Genomic DNA, 14,070 nt, shown 5'->3' with positions numbered 1-14,070 from the left:
ATTGCGCGGAGGACTGAGAGCGAGTCGACGGAGCCAAGATTGTATCGGGATGGCGGTCGTGCGACGGCAAGCAAGTACTTGGATCTGTGTTGCTGAGAAAGCAGCGGATAGATTATGGGCAGACGGATGCGTTCGAAGCCTGGACAGCGCCTGCTGCTGGACGAACCGAGGGCGCTTTTCAATGCGGCTGGGAAGGAGCGATGAGGACCAAGCCCATCCAGAAGCGCCGTCCATATCGGTAAGCGCCACTGGGGTCGATATCATTGAATGGGGATGGAGACGAGCGCAGATGGCGACTGCAGACGGCGGCGACAGGCCAATCAGGCCCTTCTGGGTTCCTGCCCTTTCGAGCGGGAATTCCTGCGATTCAGCTGTTGCTTTGTCGGGCTATCAGGGGGGGGGGATCGATGGAGGCGGGCACATTCGCCCAGCCCGGTCCTGAGAGTCGGTGTGTCGGGGGCAGTCGGCAGGCAAGCCCAAGCACCATCCGTGCCATGCCATGCCATGCCATGTCGCTGACGACAGAAATGCGGAGGGACGCACACTTGCCTCGGATCGCACGGCCACCAGACTCTCCTCGGACAGTATGGGGATCGTCGGCCGGTGGGCTGTCCATGATGCCGCCTGACATCGACCATGCGCACTCTCTGCGTCGGCGTCCATTTACCCAGAAAGCGCTGCCAGTGTATTGCATGGATGCATACACGGGCTCTGCTGTTGCAATGTGCAGTTATTACATCCACGTCGTCCTGGAGCATCGTCTGGGACAGACGCCGCGGGTAGCTCGGCAACTATACATATCCTTCGGCCGCAAGCACCCGCTGGCCAGCTGATTGTCGAATGCCGGTTGTCGAGCGCCGATGGTCGAATACTGAGGATGTTCGCTTGGTCGTTGTCCAAAAACCAGCCCCAATCAGCCGCCCGCATCACCGACCTAGGCGGCATGCGCCTGCGATACGATGGTCGCATCGGGCTCATCCAAACAGACACCCACAGGTCGGATCAGAATCGGGTCAGATCGACCAGTCGGCACTTTCGTCGGCCAGGCATCAGCAGCCGCTCTTCAGCCTTCTCCTTCTTCAGCGTCTGGGCCTGCGCCGAGAGCTCGTCGATCTTGTTCATGACATACTGGTACTTGGAAAGGTTGTCGAGGCTGAGATAGACCTTGGGATCGACCGCCTCGGCCAGCTGTCGTTTCAGTTGGGAGCGGCTCTGCAGCTCCGGCAGGGTGCCGTCGTCGACAGAGATGTATCGCCGCTGAGTCTTGAGGTCGTAATGGAGTCGGACGGTGCCAGGGATGAGCGCAAAGATGGTGTGGTCGCGACCGATGCCGACGTTGTTGCCCGGAAACCACTCGGTGCCGCGCTGTCGGATAATGATGTTGCCCTGATCGACCTTGGCACCCTCTCTCTTCTTGAAGCCCAGGAACTTTGGCTGGGATGTGCGCCCGTTCTTTGTGGATCCTCCAGCCTTCTTGGTGGCCCAACGGACCTGCAGAGGCGCGATTGGCGAAAACGACGACGGGAGCGGGCACCGAGGGACTGCCGGGAGCAAGATTGAGGGGCCGACAGAGGCCACGGGCATGGGACGAGAGGCTGCAATGAGCCGGGTGATGGCTGACGAGAACAGCATTGTGGACGATGCGCTTGTGTGCGGCGATGCTAGTGCGAGTGGGGGATTCGACGCAAATTCAGAGGCTGCGGGAGTGTGGATGCGAATGCCGGTGACAGCCCGTCCTGGCGCGGATGCAGATCCGGAAGCAGATGCGATCGGTCTGGAGGCAGATGCGGTCGGTCTGGAGGCAGATCCTGTTGTGGGAAGCGGTGCGCGTTTGGCAAAGTTTTTTCGCAGGCGCCGCCATGGCGCCGGCCTATGAATTAAATTCATATCGCCATCCGCCCCGGCTAAGAGCACGTCCTGGTCTTTCCCTGGCTCTGCATCCAGCCTCGCCTCGGCCAGCCCGCCGTTCTCAGGCCAAGCATTGCATCTCTGCGGTCGAGCGAGCAACCCGGCAGCCCAGCCCAGCAGCATCTCCCACCCCGCCCCAGCAGTTTATCCCAGCAACCCAACGCGAGCCTGCCTGCCATGGGCCCGTTCGTGTGGCTTCTGTTCCTGTCCTTCTCGATGCTGGCTGGGTCATTCCTGGCCGGCAATCTGCCGCTGCTGGTGCATCTCACCGACGACCATCTGAATCTTATTTCGACCTTTGGCTCGGGGCTTCTCGTCGGGACGGCCTTGATCGTCATCATTCCCGAAGGCGTCGAGACACTTTATGCCGTCCAGGGTGTCCGTCAGGTCGTTGCTGATCCTGATTCCTATCCCCAGGCCGAGCAGCATTCGGTGCACCCGGACGAGCCGTCCAGCGGAGCGCATTCACACAACCCCGCCTCGCACAGCGAAACGAACCGGGGCTCCTTGGAAAAGAAAGCCAGTCCCTTGGTCTCGCGTGGTTCAGACGAAGGCGCGACCCGATCCGGCCTGTTCGATTCGCAGAACCCTGGCAAATCCGAGTCCGACGACAGCCATACGGACCACCAGCACAGCCAAGAGGGCTTTGCTGCCCATCGATACATCGGCCCTGCGCTCTCCGTCGGATTTGCGTTCATGTTCCTGATCGACCACTTTGGAAGCGCTCACGACCACCACCACACCTCGCACATTTCGGTCTCGGAGTTCCCGTTGCCACGCGCCGTCGATGTGCTGCCGGCCGAAAGATCCAAGACCGCGGCCACAGTCGGGCTGGTTGTCCACGCTGCGGCCGACGGCATAGCGCTGGGCGCTGCCTCCTCGTCGAGTCAGTATCAGTCGGCGCATGTGCATCCGAGCGACGTCGGAGCGATGAGAATGCGATGTCTGCGTGGTCTCCTGCAGTTACAGCTGGTCGACAGGATCATGGCGGAGGGCCACCTGCTGGAGAGCATCGTCTGACACTCCAGCACTCCAGCACTCTGTACTGTCGTAAAACCGGCCATATCTCGCGATTAACGTATGCATTGACTTGTACTCGCCAATGCGGCAATCGCTGCCGGGATCCTTCGGTGTGTCGGACTGCGAAAATCAATGATATCAACGCACTCGACGGCGATCGTAGGCCGAACCAGCCTCGAGCTGATTGTCTTTGTCGCCATCATGCTCCACAAGGCACCATCGGCCTTTGGCCTCTCGACTTTCCTTCTGCACGAGGGACGCTCCAAACGAGTCGTGCGCCAGCATCTGCTGGTGTTCTCCCTTGCGGCTCCACTCGCAGCCATCATCACCTATATCTTTCTCAAGCAGGGCTTCTACAACGCTGCAGCTATGCAGAAGTGGACGGGCACGCTACTGCTCTTCTCTGCCGGCACCTTCCTGTACGTTGCCACGGTGCACATCCTTCCCGAGATATATGCCAACCACAGCAAGGGCTCCAATCCCGGTACCAGCCCCGTCACAGGCACGACCGGCCATGTGCACGCCAAGAATCTCTCCATCCTGCAGATCATCGCCTTCCTCTGCGGTGTGTTTGCTCCGATCATTCTTACGATCGAGGTGAGTCGAGTTGTGCCTGCACCGGACATGCACGCGGGATACGGTTGTGTCCATGGCAGCAAGACAGAGTCGAATCCATGGCAGCAGAATGCGGCTCTTCTTGCCGGTCTAACATGCGCCCGCACTTCTTGGCCACTTTCATGTTGATGCTTCCCGTGTCTCTGTCGCGCTTGAATGCGATGGTCCACGGCATGATCCTGCTCATGATATCGGCAACGTCAACCCTTCTGCGGGCACGATCGCCTTGATCATCTCGCTTGCCACACATCTTTGCTGCCATTTCGTCGATGCACAGCACACTCACTAATACAACGCATACCTAAAGAGAGCTGCGTCGGCCCCCCCCGGCTGTGTGGCCGTGGGCATCACACTGAGATTCGCAAGCACACCTCGGGTATCTGTGCATGCGATTCTGCTGGCGCATCGGCCGAGGCGGCAGTGCACCCGCGCCACATCTGCGCAGCACAGTGCCCGTGGCGCTGTTCTCGCATGTGCTCTCTCCAGCGCTCTCGGCAGGCGAGGGCGGTGTCTCGTCTCCTTCCGGCCGCCCTGGTTTCGGTTCTGGTTCTGGTTCTGGTCTGGGTGGCTTTCCTTCCTTGGCGACCCAGCCTCTCTGTCTCGTTCATCCGAGCTCTTGGCCAACCCCCTTCGTCCCGCAACGACCAACGCCCTGCCATGACCACAAGCGGCCCTGGTTCTGCGGACTCGTTCGAGCTCGTCGTCCGCAGCCGCCATTCGCAGTACTCCCAGAACACTCCGTCGGCCTGCACCATCCTCGCCACCGAAGCCGCTCTCCGGGTCCTGCATCTGGCTGTCATGTACCAAAATGAGGCCGCTGTGTTTGTTCCCTACTTCAACACCAACTTCCTCGAGGAGATAGTCTCCTCAGCAGAGAAATACAACTCTGCCGCCCACCTCGACTTTGAGACGATGTTTGCGGGACTGAGTCGGTTCCGCACGAGCCTCGACGCCAGGCCTGCCATTCAGTCCCTGTCGAACCAAATCCCCGACATTCTCAAAACCATCCTATCCCAGCACCTGAAGGACGTAAACAACTGCCTCAGGCCCTTCGCTGTCATCATCACCAAGCCACCTGAAACCGTCTCGCTTGTCATCGTGCCGATTGTCGATTCAGATGTCGGCCAGAGGGATATCGGGAGCCCAACCAGTCCAATCGGCCCGCCGCCTCCCGTTCCTGCCAAAGAGCAGCCGATGGATAACTTCGACCCTCGATCGATAGAAACACAAAGCCGTGCCCGGGCCGACGTGAACAGCACATTTTCGAGTGGCTTTGAAGCTGTTGGTCTCAGCGAGTTCGCCCAAACGGGCCAGCATCTGGATGATTTTATCAGCCAACAGCCCACGATAAGCCAGGCCGGGGCCCTCAATCCAAAGACAGATAATCTTGGTACCGACCACTCTTCTGGGGCGATTCGTTCCTTGGAAGATACAGAAGCTTGGGGCTCTTTCATCGGGAATCCGCCGTCCTCGTCGGTATCGCAAAGTCTCCTTGACGACACCCCCTCGATGGGGATGTCGCAGGGCCCTGCGGCCCAAGATTTGCACCCAAGCACCATCAGCAACTCGCCTGTGAATGCCGCTCTGAACAGATCGGATTTCTCGACCGTGGCACCCTCGGTTCCAGATCTGCCAGACTCGGACACCATGTCGACGATCAGCAACTGCGCTGTGGTCGGCGGGCAGACTCACGAAACGGGCACCCCTGCGCCACCTGAAGCCTCGCAGCTCCAATTCGTGTCCTCGGCTGGTGGGTCTTGGACGAACGGCACTGCTCAAGCCGTCGCCACATCTACTTTGGTCGACAATGCTCCTGTTACGAGTGACTCTGCGCTCAGCGCATCGGCTGCATCAACACATTTCATTGCGTCAAGAACGACAAGCACCACAAGTTCAACTGTCCCTCTTGACAGCCGAATCAACGCTACTGACGCTATGACGGCTGATAGAACCATCAATAGCCCCTCGGCGACAAGCTCCGCCGTTCCTTCGAACCAAACTGCGGCGATGCAGTCACGCACGATTCTCGGTCGCCGGAAGACCGTTCGTAATCCGAACAAGAGCTCTGGCTCAAATGTCGCACCGCAATTTGTGCCACAGCGTAGTGCAAGCGTTACCGGTGGAATCTCAGCCAACGATCCCCCTAAGAATCTCGGATGCTTTGACGAACGCCGGGGATTCGATGGCAGGACTGCCCAGTCAGCAAGTGGGTACGACAACGAAGGCAATGCTGCCCGGGCTCCACCGTCCGGCGCCAATCCTGGTAGCTTCCGGCCTACCCACGGTCAAAGCAACTCGTATAGTCAGGGCCAATCGCTTGGTTATGGTCAGAACGGGTCCACGGGCCAGACCTCTGCTTTCAACAATCGTACTCCCGATAACCAACACATAGACCCCAACATGACGCTCCAGAGCCCTTATGGCACGTACACAACACAATCGCGGACACTGCCGCGCGATCAGGTCAAGTCTCCCAGCTTGACTCGTTCGACTTCTCGGAATTCAATTCAGCAAAATTGGAATGTTATCGGAAGTATCTTAACAAGTATCATGCCCTTTACCCTTCAAAGTACCCAGGCAACTCAGGCCCGCCCGCCCCTTCCACCAAGGAATGGCTTCCCTAGTCCTGTTATACCGCCACGAGGAGATTCTCGTGGCCCCAACACCAGACCATTGAACCGGCAAAGCCAACCAACAAACTCTTCGATAGGAGGGAGTGTGCGAGATTCCCCTCGTGTCCAGGAGTACAACGTCGCTCTCAGCGAGAGTCTGAGCGCGCAAGGACAGAACGGCACCTCATCTTACCCGGACGATGCGGCGCTCCTTCCTTGCAAATTTATTCTCTTTGACTCACACTCGCGGCCGCCACACTTCTCCGGCTCGTACCTGCTCGTGGACTCCTCGCTCGAGAAGATCTGCAACTACCTGCAGACGATTTTCCCGATCGTAAATACGGACGACAGCTCCAGCAACGCCTTTGAGAACTATCAGCTTGCGATGCTCAATGCCATCGAATTCAACACAGTGTTGCTCTCCGAGGCCGTCTACAAATCAATCCACAATCTTTATGCAGAAGACTCGTCAGCAAACCCCGCCTTTGTCGTGGAGGGAAGACTGGATTCCGAATTCCAGACAGAGCTGAGATACATGTCGAATCCGTATGGACGATACTGATGGGACGCGCTGTTCTACCTCCAGCCTCACCAGTCGCTTTGTTCTGGGATCGTGAATACACATATGTCCACTCATTTCATGGGGCTCGCATATGAGGAGTGAGGGCAAGGGCGGCATGCCGGGCGACGCCTTGCCTTGGGCACCAATTTGTAACTGGAGGATGCGCTCAGGCGATAAGGGCTTGGAGTGAATGAGTGTTGCGAGGTGTGTGTCGCTGCAAATCGCGGCTCGATCATGTACTGAGGGGTCTGTTCGTTTCCAGAATGAAACGGGCATAGTTTTGAACCTGGACAATCGCTTGTATTTCCAGGACCTGAATACACCCCCCCCCACCGCCAAACAGAGTATTCACAGTGCCTGGAAGCCAAACGACTCGGGAAGGCCGAACATTTTGATATCGATACACCACAGAGTGGTCAAGATTGTCGAGTGAATGCACCACACAAAGAGATTGCCAACCAGGACAGGAAACAATCGTATGGCTTGCCCACTGGAGCCTATGGAAGATCAGCAGACTTGTGTCGCTGAAGCCAGAGAGTGACCGTCTCGTTTCTTTCTGAATCGACTTTATTCGTTTAGGAACCATCAAGACATGATCGAGAGCTGCTTGCAGCGAACCGCATTGCAGCGCTAGAGAGCAGCTGGGTGGCAGGGCCATGGAGAGCATGAATCATGGTATTGTGCCAATATCTATGTACAGGGAAGGGTCGAGGGAAACATGCTAGTCTCGTTGACGAAGAGACAGAAACGGGATGCATGTGTGCGAGTTCAAGCAAGAGGCGGGGCGAACAGGCCGTCGTGCGGATGTGCCTCGGTTTCGTTGGCGCTCTCGAATCGCAGCTTCTTGGAACGAGGCGAAATGGGCGGGGTGAGAGGCTCGGGCTCCGAGCGCTTCAGGATGCCAAAGTTGAGAGTGTGATGGGACGAGAGCAGGGACGAGTTCAAGGCGAGGGTGGTGGAGGTTGCGGGACGGGACTGCACCTGGGATTGCACCCGGAAGTGTCGATACCACTCCACAAACTTGCTCATGCCCTCCCGAAGCGACGTCTGCGGCCGGTACCCGAGCATCCGGCTGCTCTTTGTCAGATCCGCGTAGGTCAGTGGAACATCTCCCGGCTGGTCCGGGAGCTGCTTGATGAGGGCCTTCTTGCCAACAACGTCCTCGATCACCTCGATGAAGCCGTTGAGGTTGATGGTCTGCGAGTTGCCGAGGTTGAAGACCTCGCACGGATGCGGCTTGTCGATCGAGGCCAGCACGCCCGACACAATGTCGTCGATGTAAGTGTAGTCGCGGCACGACGAGCCGTCGCCGTACTTGTTGATTGGCGAGCCGCTCGAGATCTTCTCGACAAACATCCACGGCGCCATGTCTGGCCGGCCACGGGGTCCCTGTCGGCGGCGGCGAGGTGGATGGGCAGATGAGCAGATGGGCAGATGAGCAGATGGGCAGATGAGTGGATGGGCAGATGAGCAGACGAGCAGATGAGTGGATGAGTGGATGGGAGCCAGAGCCGCACAAGTCACCATCGAGCAATCAAGGGTGTCGAGGATACCAAGGGAATCAACACCAACCCACCCGCCGATTGCACCAACACCGCATCCGCACTCACATAGACGGTAAAGAACCGCAGTCCCGTCACGTTGATCTTGTACAGCGAGTGGTATGTCTTGGCCATGATCTCGCACGCCTTCTTGGTGGCCGCATACGGCGACACTGTGTTCTCGGTGGTGTCGTCCTCGGCAAACGGGATCTTTGTGTTGGCGCCGTAGACCGAGCTGCTGGAGGCATACACAAAGTTGGAGACGCCAAACTGCCGCGCCATCTCGAGCATCGTGACGGTGGCCTGGATGTTGGAGTGGACATAGATGTGCGGATCCTGTCGGCGGGAGCAGCGGGGCGGTGGTGTGCGATTGTGCGATTGTGCGATTGTGCGAGCAGGTTTGGTGGATGGCGGAGCAGCGAGGCCAAATCGAGGAGGGTCAAACGAGGGAGTCGGCGAATGATGCAATGTCAGTGCTGGTCGATCGGGTGCGGCTGTGCTGATGGTGTGCCGCATGGATGGCATGCTGCATTGATGGTACGCAGTAGCGATGGAATGCTGCATGGATGATATACCGCATGAACAGCAATCCCGCATCGATGGCATGCTGCACATCGGCCCCGCTGTCCGTCGCCTCGAATACCCACCTTGATTGACGGCCTGACTCCTGCTCGCGCCGCCAGATGGCACACCACGTCTGGCCGCTCGAGCTCAAAGATCGTTGTCATGCTTGTCATGTCGGCACAGTCGGCCTGGAAGAACTGGAATTGCGACCCGGTCTCGGCGGCCTTGGCCTTGAGGATGTCAATGTTGGCCATCTTCTGGGACAGGTCGTAGTAATCGTTGAGTTCGTCGACGACGACAACCGAGTCGCCTCTGGCGAGCAGGGCCTCGGCCGTGTGGGAGCCGATGAATCCGGCGCCTCCTGTGACGAGCACTTTCATTTTGGAGCAGGGGCTGGGACTGGGACTGAGACGGGAAAGCGAGGGAGGGGCGATTGGCTTGGGCCTGGGCAGAGAGCGGCGGTGTTGATGGCGACAGACCGAGCTTGGCAGAGTGCAGACCGGATTGCGGCTGTTGTGCTCGATATCGACCAGAGGATGAACCGGGTTGACCGACGGAGACGGAGAGATGGAGAGATGGAGAGATGGAGAGATGGACTGAACAAATCACTCAGACCAGACAGATCCGTGGCAATGACAGCTGGGCTCGCTGGCTGGCCGGGGATGGCGAGCACGTCCGTTTTTATGTTCGCTCGATTTGTAACGTTTTTTTTCGGCGCCTGGGCTTCAAATCTGTGCGACCGCCCGTGGCCGCAGCAAGGCTGGCCTGGTGCCGGCCAGCGCCCCTGCGCTCGGAAAAACACAGGTGCAAACCCAAACGCTCCGAGCACCCGCCTGTTGTTTCCGAATCTCTGCAGGCAATTCTCCCTCAAACGGACATACAAACATATTCCAATTATACCTCTCGTACATCGGCGTCGCCGCACGCTCTACCATTCCGTCCCATGCGGCCCTCACCAGCCCAGCCCAGCCCAGCCAAGCTTGGCGCGGACCAACCTTCGCTCACTGCGTGCCCCTGCTTGGTTGGCTTCGAAGGGCTTGGCTTGGCTGCCTGCATCGCTGCATCCCCAGAGGCGGCGATGTTCCGCATGCCTGATCCCCGTCTCCTTGCAGCGGGCAACTTGCCCAATCGACAACGAGATCCGCATCCGGGCATCCCGCTCAGCATCCGCGTAGCCAGAGCAGCGGAAAATATCTCCCGAATCTCGGCCACTGTGACAAACATGTCGGCCACATTTGCAATCCGTGATCCTCCTCATGCCTCCTGCTGCTGCGTCTGGCTGTTTTCGAGGGGTCAGGTGATGGATTCGCTCAAATTATCAATGAACACCGCACAGTGACCCCAAACAGCCTCGAAGCCCTGGCATACTGGCGGTTTGCTGTGCGCCAGATCGCCGCAGATTGTCAATGCATCATCCTACGCGCGCACTACACCTGCAATTAGGTCGTGTTTTATTACAGGCAATCCAATAAAAAACGGGACACCCGGGTTTTTGACCATTCATCGAATATTTTGTTACCCAATGTTATCGCGCGCTGGCCATGACCATTCGCCACACATCCGACTTTCGCACCGCCGCATTGCGATGCTACGCCCTCATCCATAGCCTGCGTAAGGTCGCCTCCATATTCAGTGTATCCAAGAGCACCATCCATCGATGGCACCGAGGACACAAGCCAACCGAGTCCCAGCTCGCAGATCCACTTTCTTCGAGCAGGCATGTCCAGTCATTCGCACCCTGATTGAACAGGACCCATTCCAGACTGGTCCTGTGTTGCAATGCAAGCTCGAGTCCATCCTCCAGAGGAAAGTATCACTCTCACTCTGCCACACTGCCATCCACCGAGCAGGTCTCTCACACAAGAGGGCAACACACCTCTACAAGTCCAAGCGGCTGGATGAGCGAGTGGCACAGTTCAGGGACCAGGTCCGCTCCATCGACCCACGGCGGCTCGTTTTTGTCGACGAGACAGGGTTCAGGAGATCCATTTTCCCTCTTTACGGATACTCACCGAAGGGTGCTCCGCTTCGCCAGCGCAATCACATGAAACACAAGTCTGTCTCGGCTGCATTTGCAATCAACCACTCTGGTGTGCTGCATCGCATGTACATCCCCACATCATTCAAGACACACTCGATGGTCGAGTTCTTTGAGCGAGCGACCTTCCCAGACGACTCTGTGATTGTGATGGACAATGTCAGCATGCACAAGACAATGGCTATCCTGGACTGCATCGAGCGCCGAGGATGGTCAGTGATCTTCACCCCACCTGCCTCGCCCGACTTCAATCCCATCGAGAACTTCTTTGGGGTTGAGTCCCCACCGATTTGGGGTTTAGTCCCCCAATCAAGCCGCCATTTTCGCGTTCACATCCCTGGCTTGAACCTCTCGGCGATTTTTGAACAGGGTCACTTCCCCAACCAGCCCGCGCAGACGGGTTCCTGCTCTCGGGTATAAATGCCACACCTTCGTCCTGCTGCTTTCTTCCCTCATCTCGCCTTGATCGGATCATCGCGCCATTGTACGATAAAAAAAGTCTCTGTTCTGACCAGTACCACTGGCAGGCATCCAGCATCCTCTGCCCCCATGCCTCCGAAGCGCAAGGGTACCGGTGATGGCCAGCCTCGGCCACCCAGGCCCAAGAAAGCCAAGTCACAGTCGGAGCCTGTCTCTGGTTCGTATTCTGATCCCACGCATGCTTGGTCGTCTGTTGCTCCGTCGCTCACCACCACTGCTTCTGCAGATCCAATGGATGTCGATCCCACCGAGCCTGGTCCATCTACTTCCTCGAGTACCGGCAAGCGATGTCCCAAGTGCGATGGCACCGATCACGAACGTTGCAACACCAGCAAATGTCCAAATACCGGCCCCTCAAGAGTTCTGTCGTCCCTCTCGTGGATGGAAGGTCATCCGCCCCTCAGTTCAGCTGCTTCAAGCAGACGATGGATGGCTGTTGTCTCAATCCCGCTCTCCGCGACAAGATCCAGGCCACTGTCGAGGCCATGACCCAGATCCAGTTCGAGGCATCCAGGCTGCTCAACCTGCACATCCTCCGGTGCATCGAGCAGGATATTCCCATCCCCGTCATCTCCAAGTCCACACCTGCTTTCATCCGCCAGTGCTTCACGATTGTCGAGGCCGATGCCCTCTCGACGGCCAGGGACACCAAGAAATACAACGAGCATCTGGTCGCTTCCTTTCGCGACTACCAGACCACTCGGCACGCAGACCTGCCTCCGGCCCCTCGTCTGCCTGATGGTGCTCACAGTCAGCTTCTCACCCTGGCTGTCAATGCCTATGCCACCAACTGCACCACCTGGCCTACTGGCGACTCCTTCGCCGCTTCTGCGCTGCCGTCTTCCCAGCCAACAAGCACAAGCACGAAGCCATCGAGGCCTGTCTCGAGCTCTTAGAGAAACCAGGGCAGACTCCACCCAAGGCCGATCTCGAGTTCCTCTACCCGGACTTTGGCCACGTCCTGGTCGAGTTTCGGTACAGCAACGACCAGGACCGCTTCCGGGCCCTCCATCGCCTCTCACACCATGTGAGAATCCTCGCCCGAGACAAGATGGTCGACAATGTCCACAAGTGGATCGACTGTGACATGCCCGCCCTCCGAGTCACCGAGCTGCAGCGCCAGGCCAAGCTGGACGAGCTCACTACCCAAGGCATTCCCTCCGACGACAAGAGGTTCACCACGGCCAAGTCTGAGCTCGGCACCACCAAGTCCAAGATCAACAAGCTGGCATCCAGGCTCAAGTGGGCTCTCAAGTAGCTCGCCGTCGACACTCCTCCGGCCGTGTGCACGATGGTTCCTCTGTGCACCACCAAGGCCAAGTATGTCAAGATTGACACGGTCACTCTTTGGCAACTCCTGGGTCCAAAGAAGCGCCTTGGACTCACCCGGGACAAGCTCAAGGAAGAAGGCGAGGACGGCATCAACAACCAGGATCGTCTCTGGCGCAGTTGCTTCAAGCTGCGTAGTTCCCTCTTCCAAGAACGGGACGTGAACAAGAAGCTGTTCAACTACGAGATCAGCACCGATGGCATTGGATGCACCATCGGCCTCGTCAAGTTTCTGCGTCGGACCGATCGCACCGAGACCTCCGAGCCTCCTCCGACCGCCGAGCAGCGTATCCAGGCCCACATCGGCGACCCAGACCCCGATCGCACCACTTGGATTGGCATCGATCCTGGAGTCGGCTCCATCTTCACGGTGGTCATCCAAGCACCGGGCCACCAAGACGAGGTGGTCTCATTCTCCAATGGCCACTACCAGCAAATGTGTGGCCATACGTCCAACACCAAGTGGCACAATATCATGAAGTATCGACTCAGCATCGAGACCTGGATGTCGACCACTCCCTCGCCCAAGGTGTCGTCCTCGGAGGCCTTCAAGGTCCATCTCACCCATGTCCTGCGACCGGAGCTGCGAGTGCAGCTCGACTTCCACCTTGGCAAGAAGGCCCGTCACCATCGCTTCACGGGCCACAAGAGGCGCCAAGTGGCCGTCGACAAGATGTGCAAGGCCGTCCTGAAGCACGCCCCGATACGGACCGATGTGGTGATCGCCTTTGGCAATGCGTCATGGCGACAAGGCAAGGGCTATGCATCCAGCCCTCGGAGGCAGCGATTTGCTCGGTACTTTGAGCAATTCGAGCACCACCGACGCCGTCCCAATCACCATCATGGAAGCGTCAAGGTAGTCTCGACGAACGAGTTCAACACCTCGCAAGTGTGCTCCAAGTGCCTGGAGCCGGTTCGGTTGGAAGGACTCGATGCGCCCAGGGTTGCGAATTCCCACTTTGTCAGGAGCTGCAAGAATCCCAGCTGCCGGACAGTGTGGAATCGCGACGTCAATGCGGCGCGCAACATGATCACAGTGTGCAGGTCGATTGTGGAGACCGGAGAGCGACCGGTGGTCTTCACTCGGAGGCTGCCAAAGTGATCTGTTTTATTTCTTGTAGCTTTGCTTGACGCAAGCACATCACATACTACATGTTCATGGAAACGGCTATATTGTCCCGTTTTTTTTTTTCTGAATAAAGTGTACAGTCGATAAGAAAGAAACGGGACAGTCACTTTCTGGCATCAGCGACACAAGTCTGCTGATCTTCCATAGGCTCCAGTGGGCGATTGTTTCCTGTCCTGGTTGGCAATCTCTTGGTGTGGTGCATTTCCCATGGTGTATCAATATCAAGAGACTCTGCCTTCTCGAGTCGCTTGGTTCCCCGGCACTGTGAGCAC

The 14,070-nt window shown here is 57.9% G+C and overlaps 3 protein-coding genes across 3 annotated transcripts; 1 reads left to right on the top strand and 2 right to left on the bottom strand.

The window, feature by feature from the left end:
• Positions 1-662: 662 nt before the first annotated feature.
• BJ171DRAFT_490473 (ribosomal L27 protein-domain-containing protein) lies at positions 663-1,822 on the bottom strand. Its single transcript, XM_053109622.1, has one exon. The coding sequence runs from the start codon at positions 1,630-1,632 to the stop codon at positions 1,003-1,005; it is 630 nt and encodes a 209-aa protein (XP_052970254.1). The 5' UTR covers positions 1,633-1,822; the 3' UTR covers positions 663-1,002.
• A 131-nt stretch (positions 1,823-1,953) lies between these two features.
• Positions 1,954-3,853, top strand: BJ171DRAFT_490471 (zinc transporter ZIP9-A-like protein). The gene is made up of 3 exons (XM_053109621.1): positions 1,954-2,794; positions 3,092-3,525; positions 3,821-3,853. Exons 1-3 carry the CDS (start codon positions 2,086-2,088, stop codon positions 3,830-3,832), a joined length of 1,155 nt encoding a protein of 384 aa, XP_052970253.1. The 5' UTR covers positions 1,954-2,085; the 3' UTR covers positions 3,833-3,853.
• A 3,413-nt stretch (positions 3,854-7,266) lies between these two features.
• BJ171DRAFT_595979 (uncharacterized protein) lies at positions 7,267-9,418 on the bottom strand. Its single transcript, XM_053114645.1, has 3 exons — positions 8,906-9,418; positions 8,328-8,594; positions 7,267-8,106 (listed from the first exon to the last, which is right to left on the bottom strand). Exons 1-3 carry the CDS (start codon positions 9,200-9,202, stop codon positions 7,486-7,488), a joined length of 1,185 nt encoding a protein of 394 aa, XP_052970252.1. The 5' UTR covers positions 9,203-9,418; the 3' UTR covers positions 7,267-7,485.
• Positions 9,419-14,070: the final 4,652 nt, after the last annotated feature.

Source organism: Polychytrium aggregatum (genome assembly GCF_025602895.1).
Source record: "Polychytrium aggregatum strain JEL109 chromosome Unknown BJ171scaffold_5, whole genome shotgun sequence".
Classification (NCBI taxonomy): Eukaryota; Fungi; Chytridiomycota; class Chytridiomycetes; order Polychytriales; genus Polychytrium; species Polychytrium aggregatum.
This window is presented reverse-complemented; position numbering and strand designations above follow the sequence as displayed.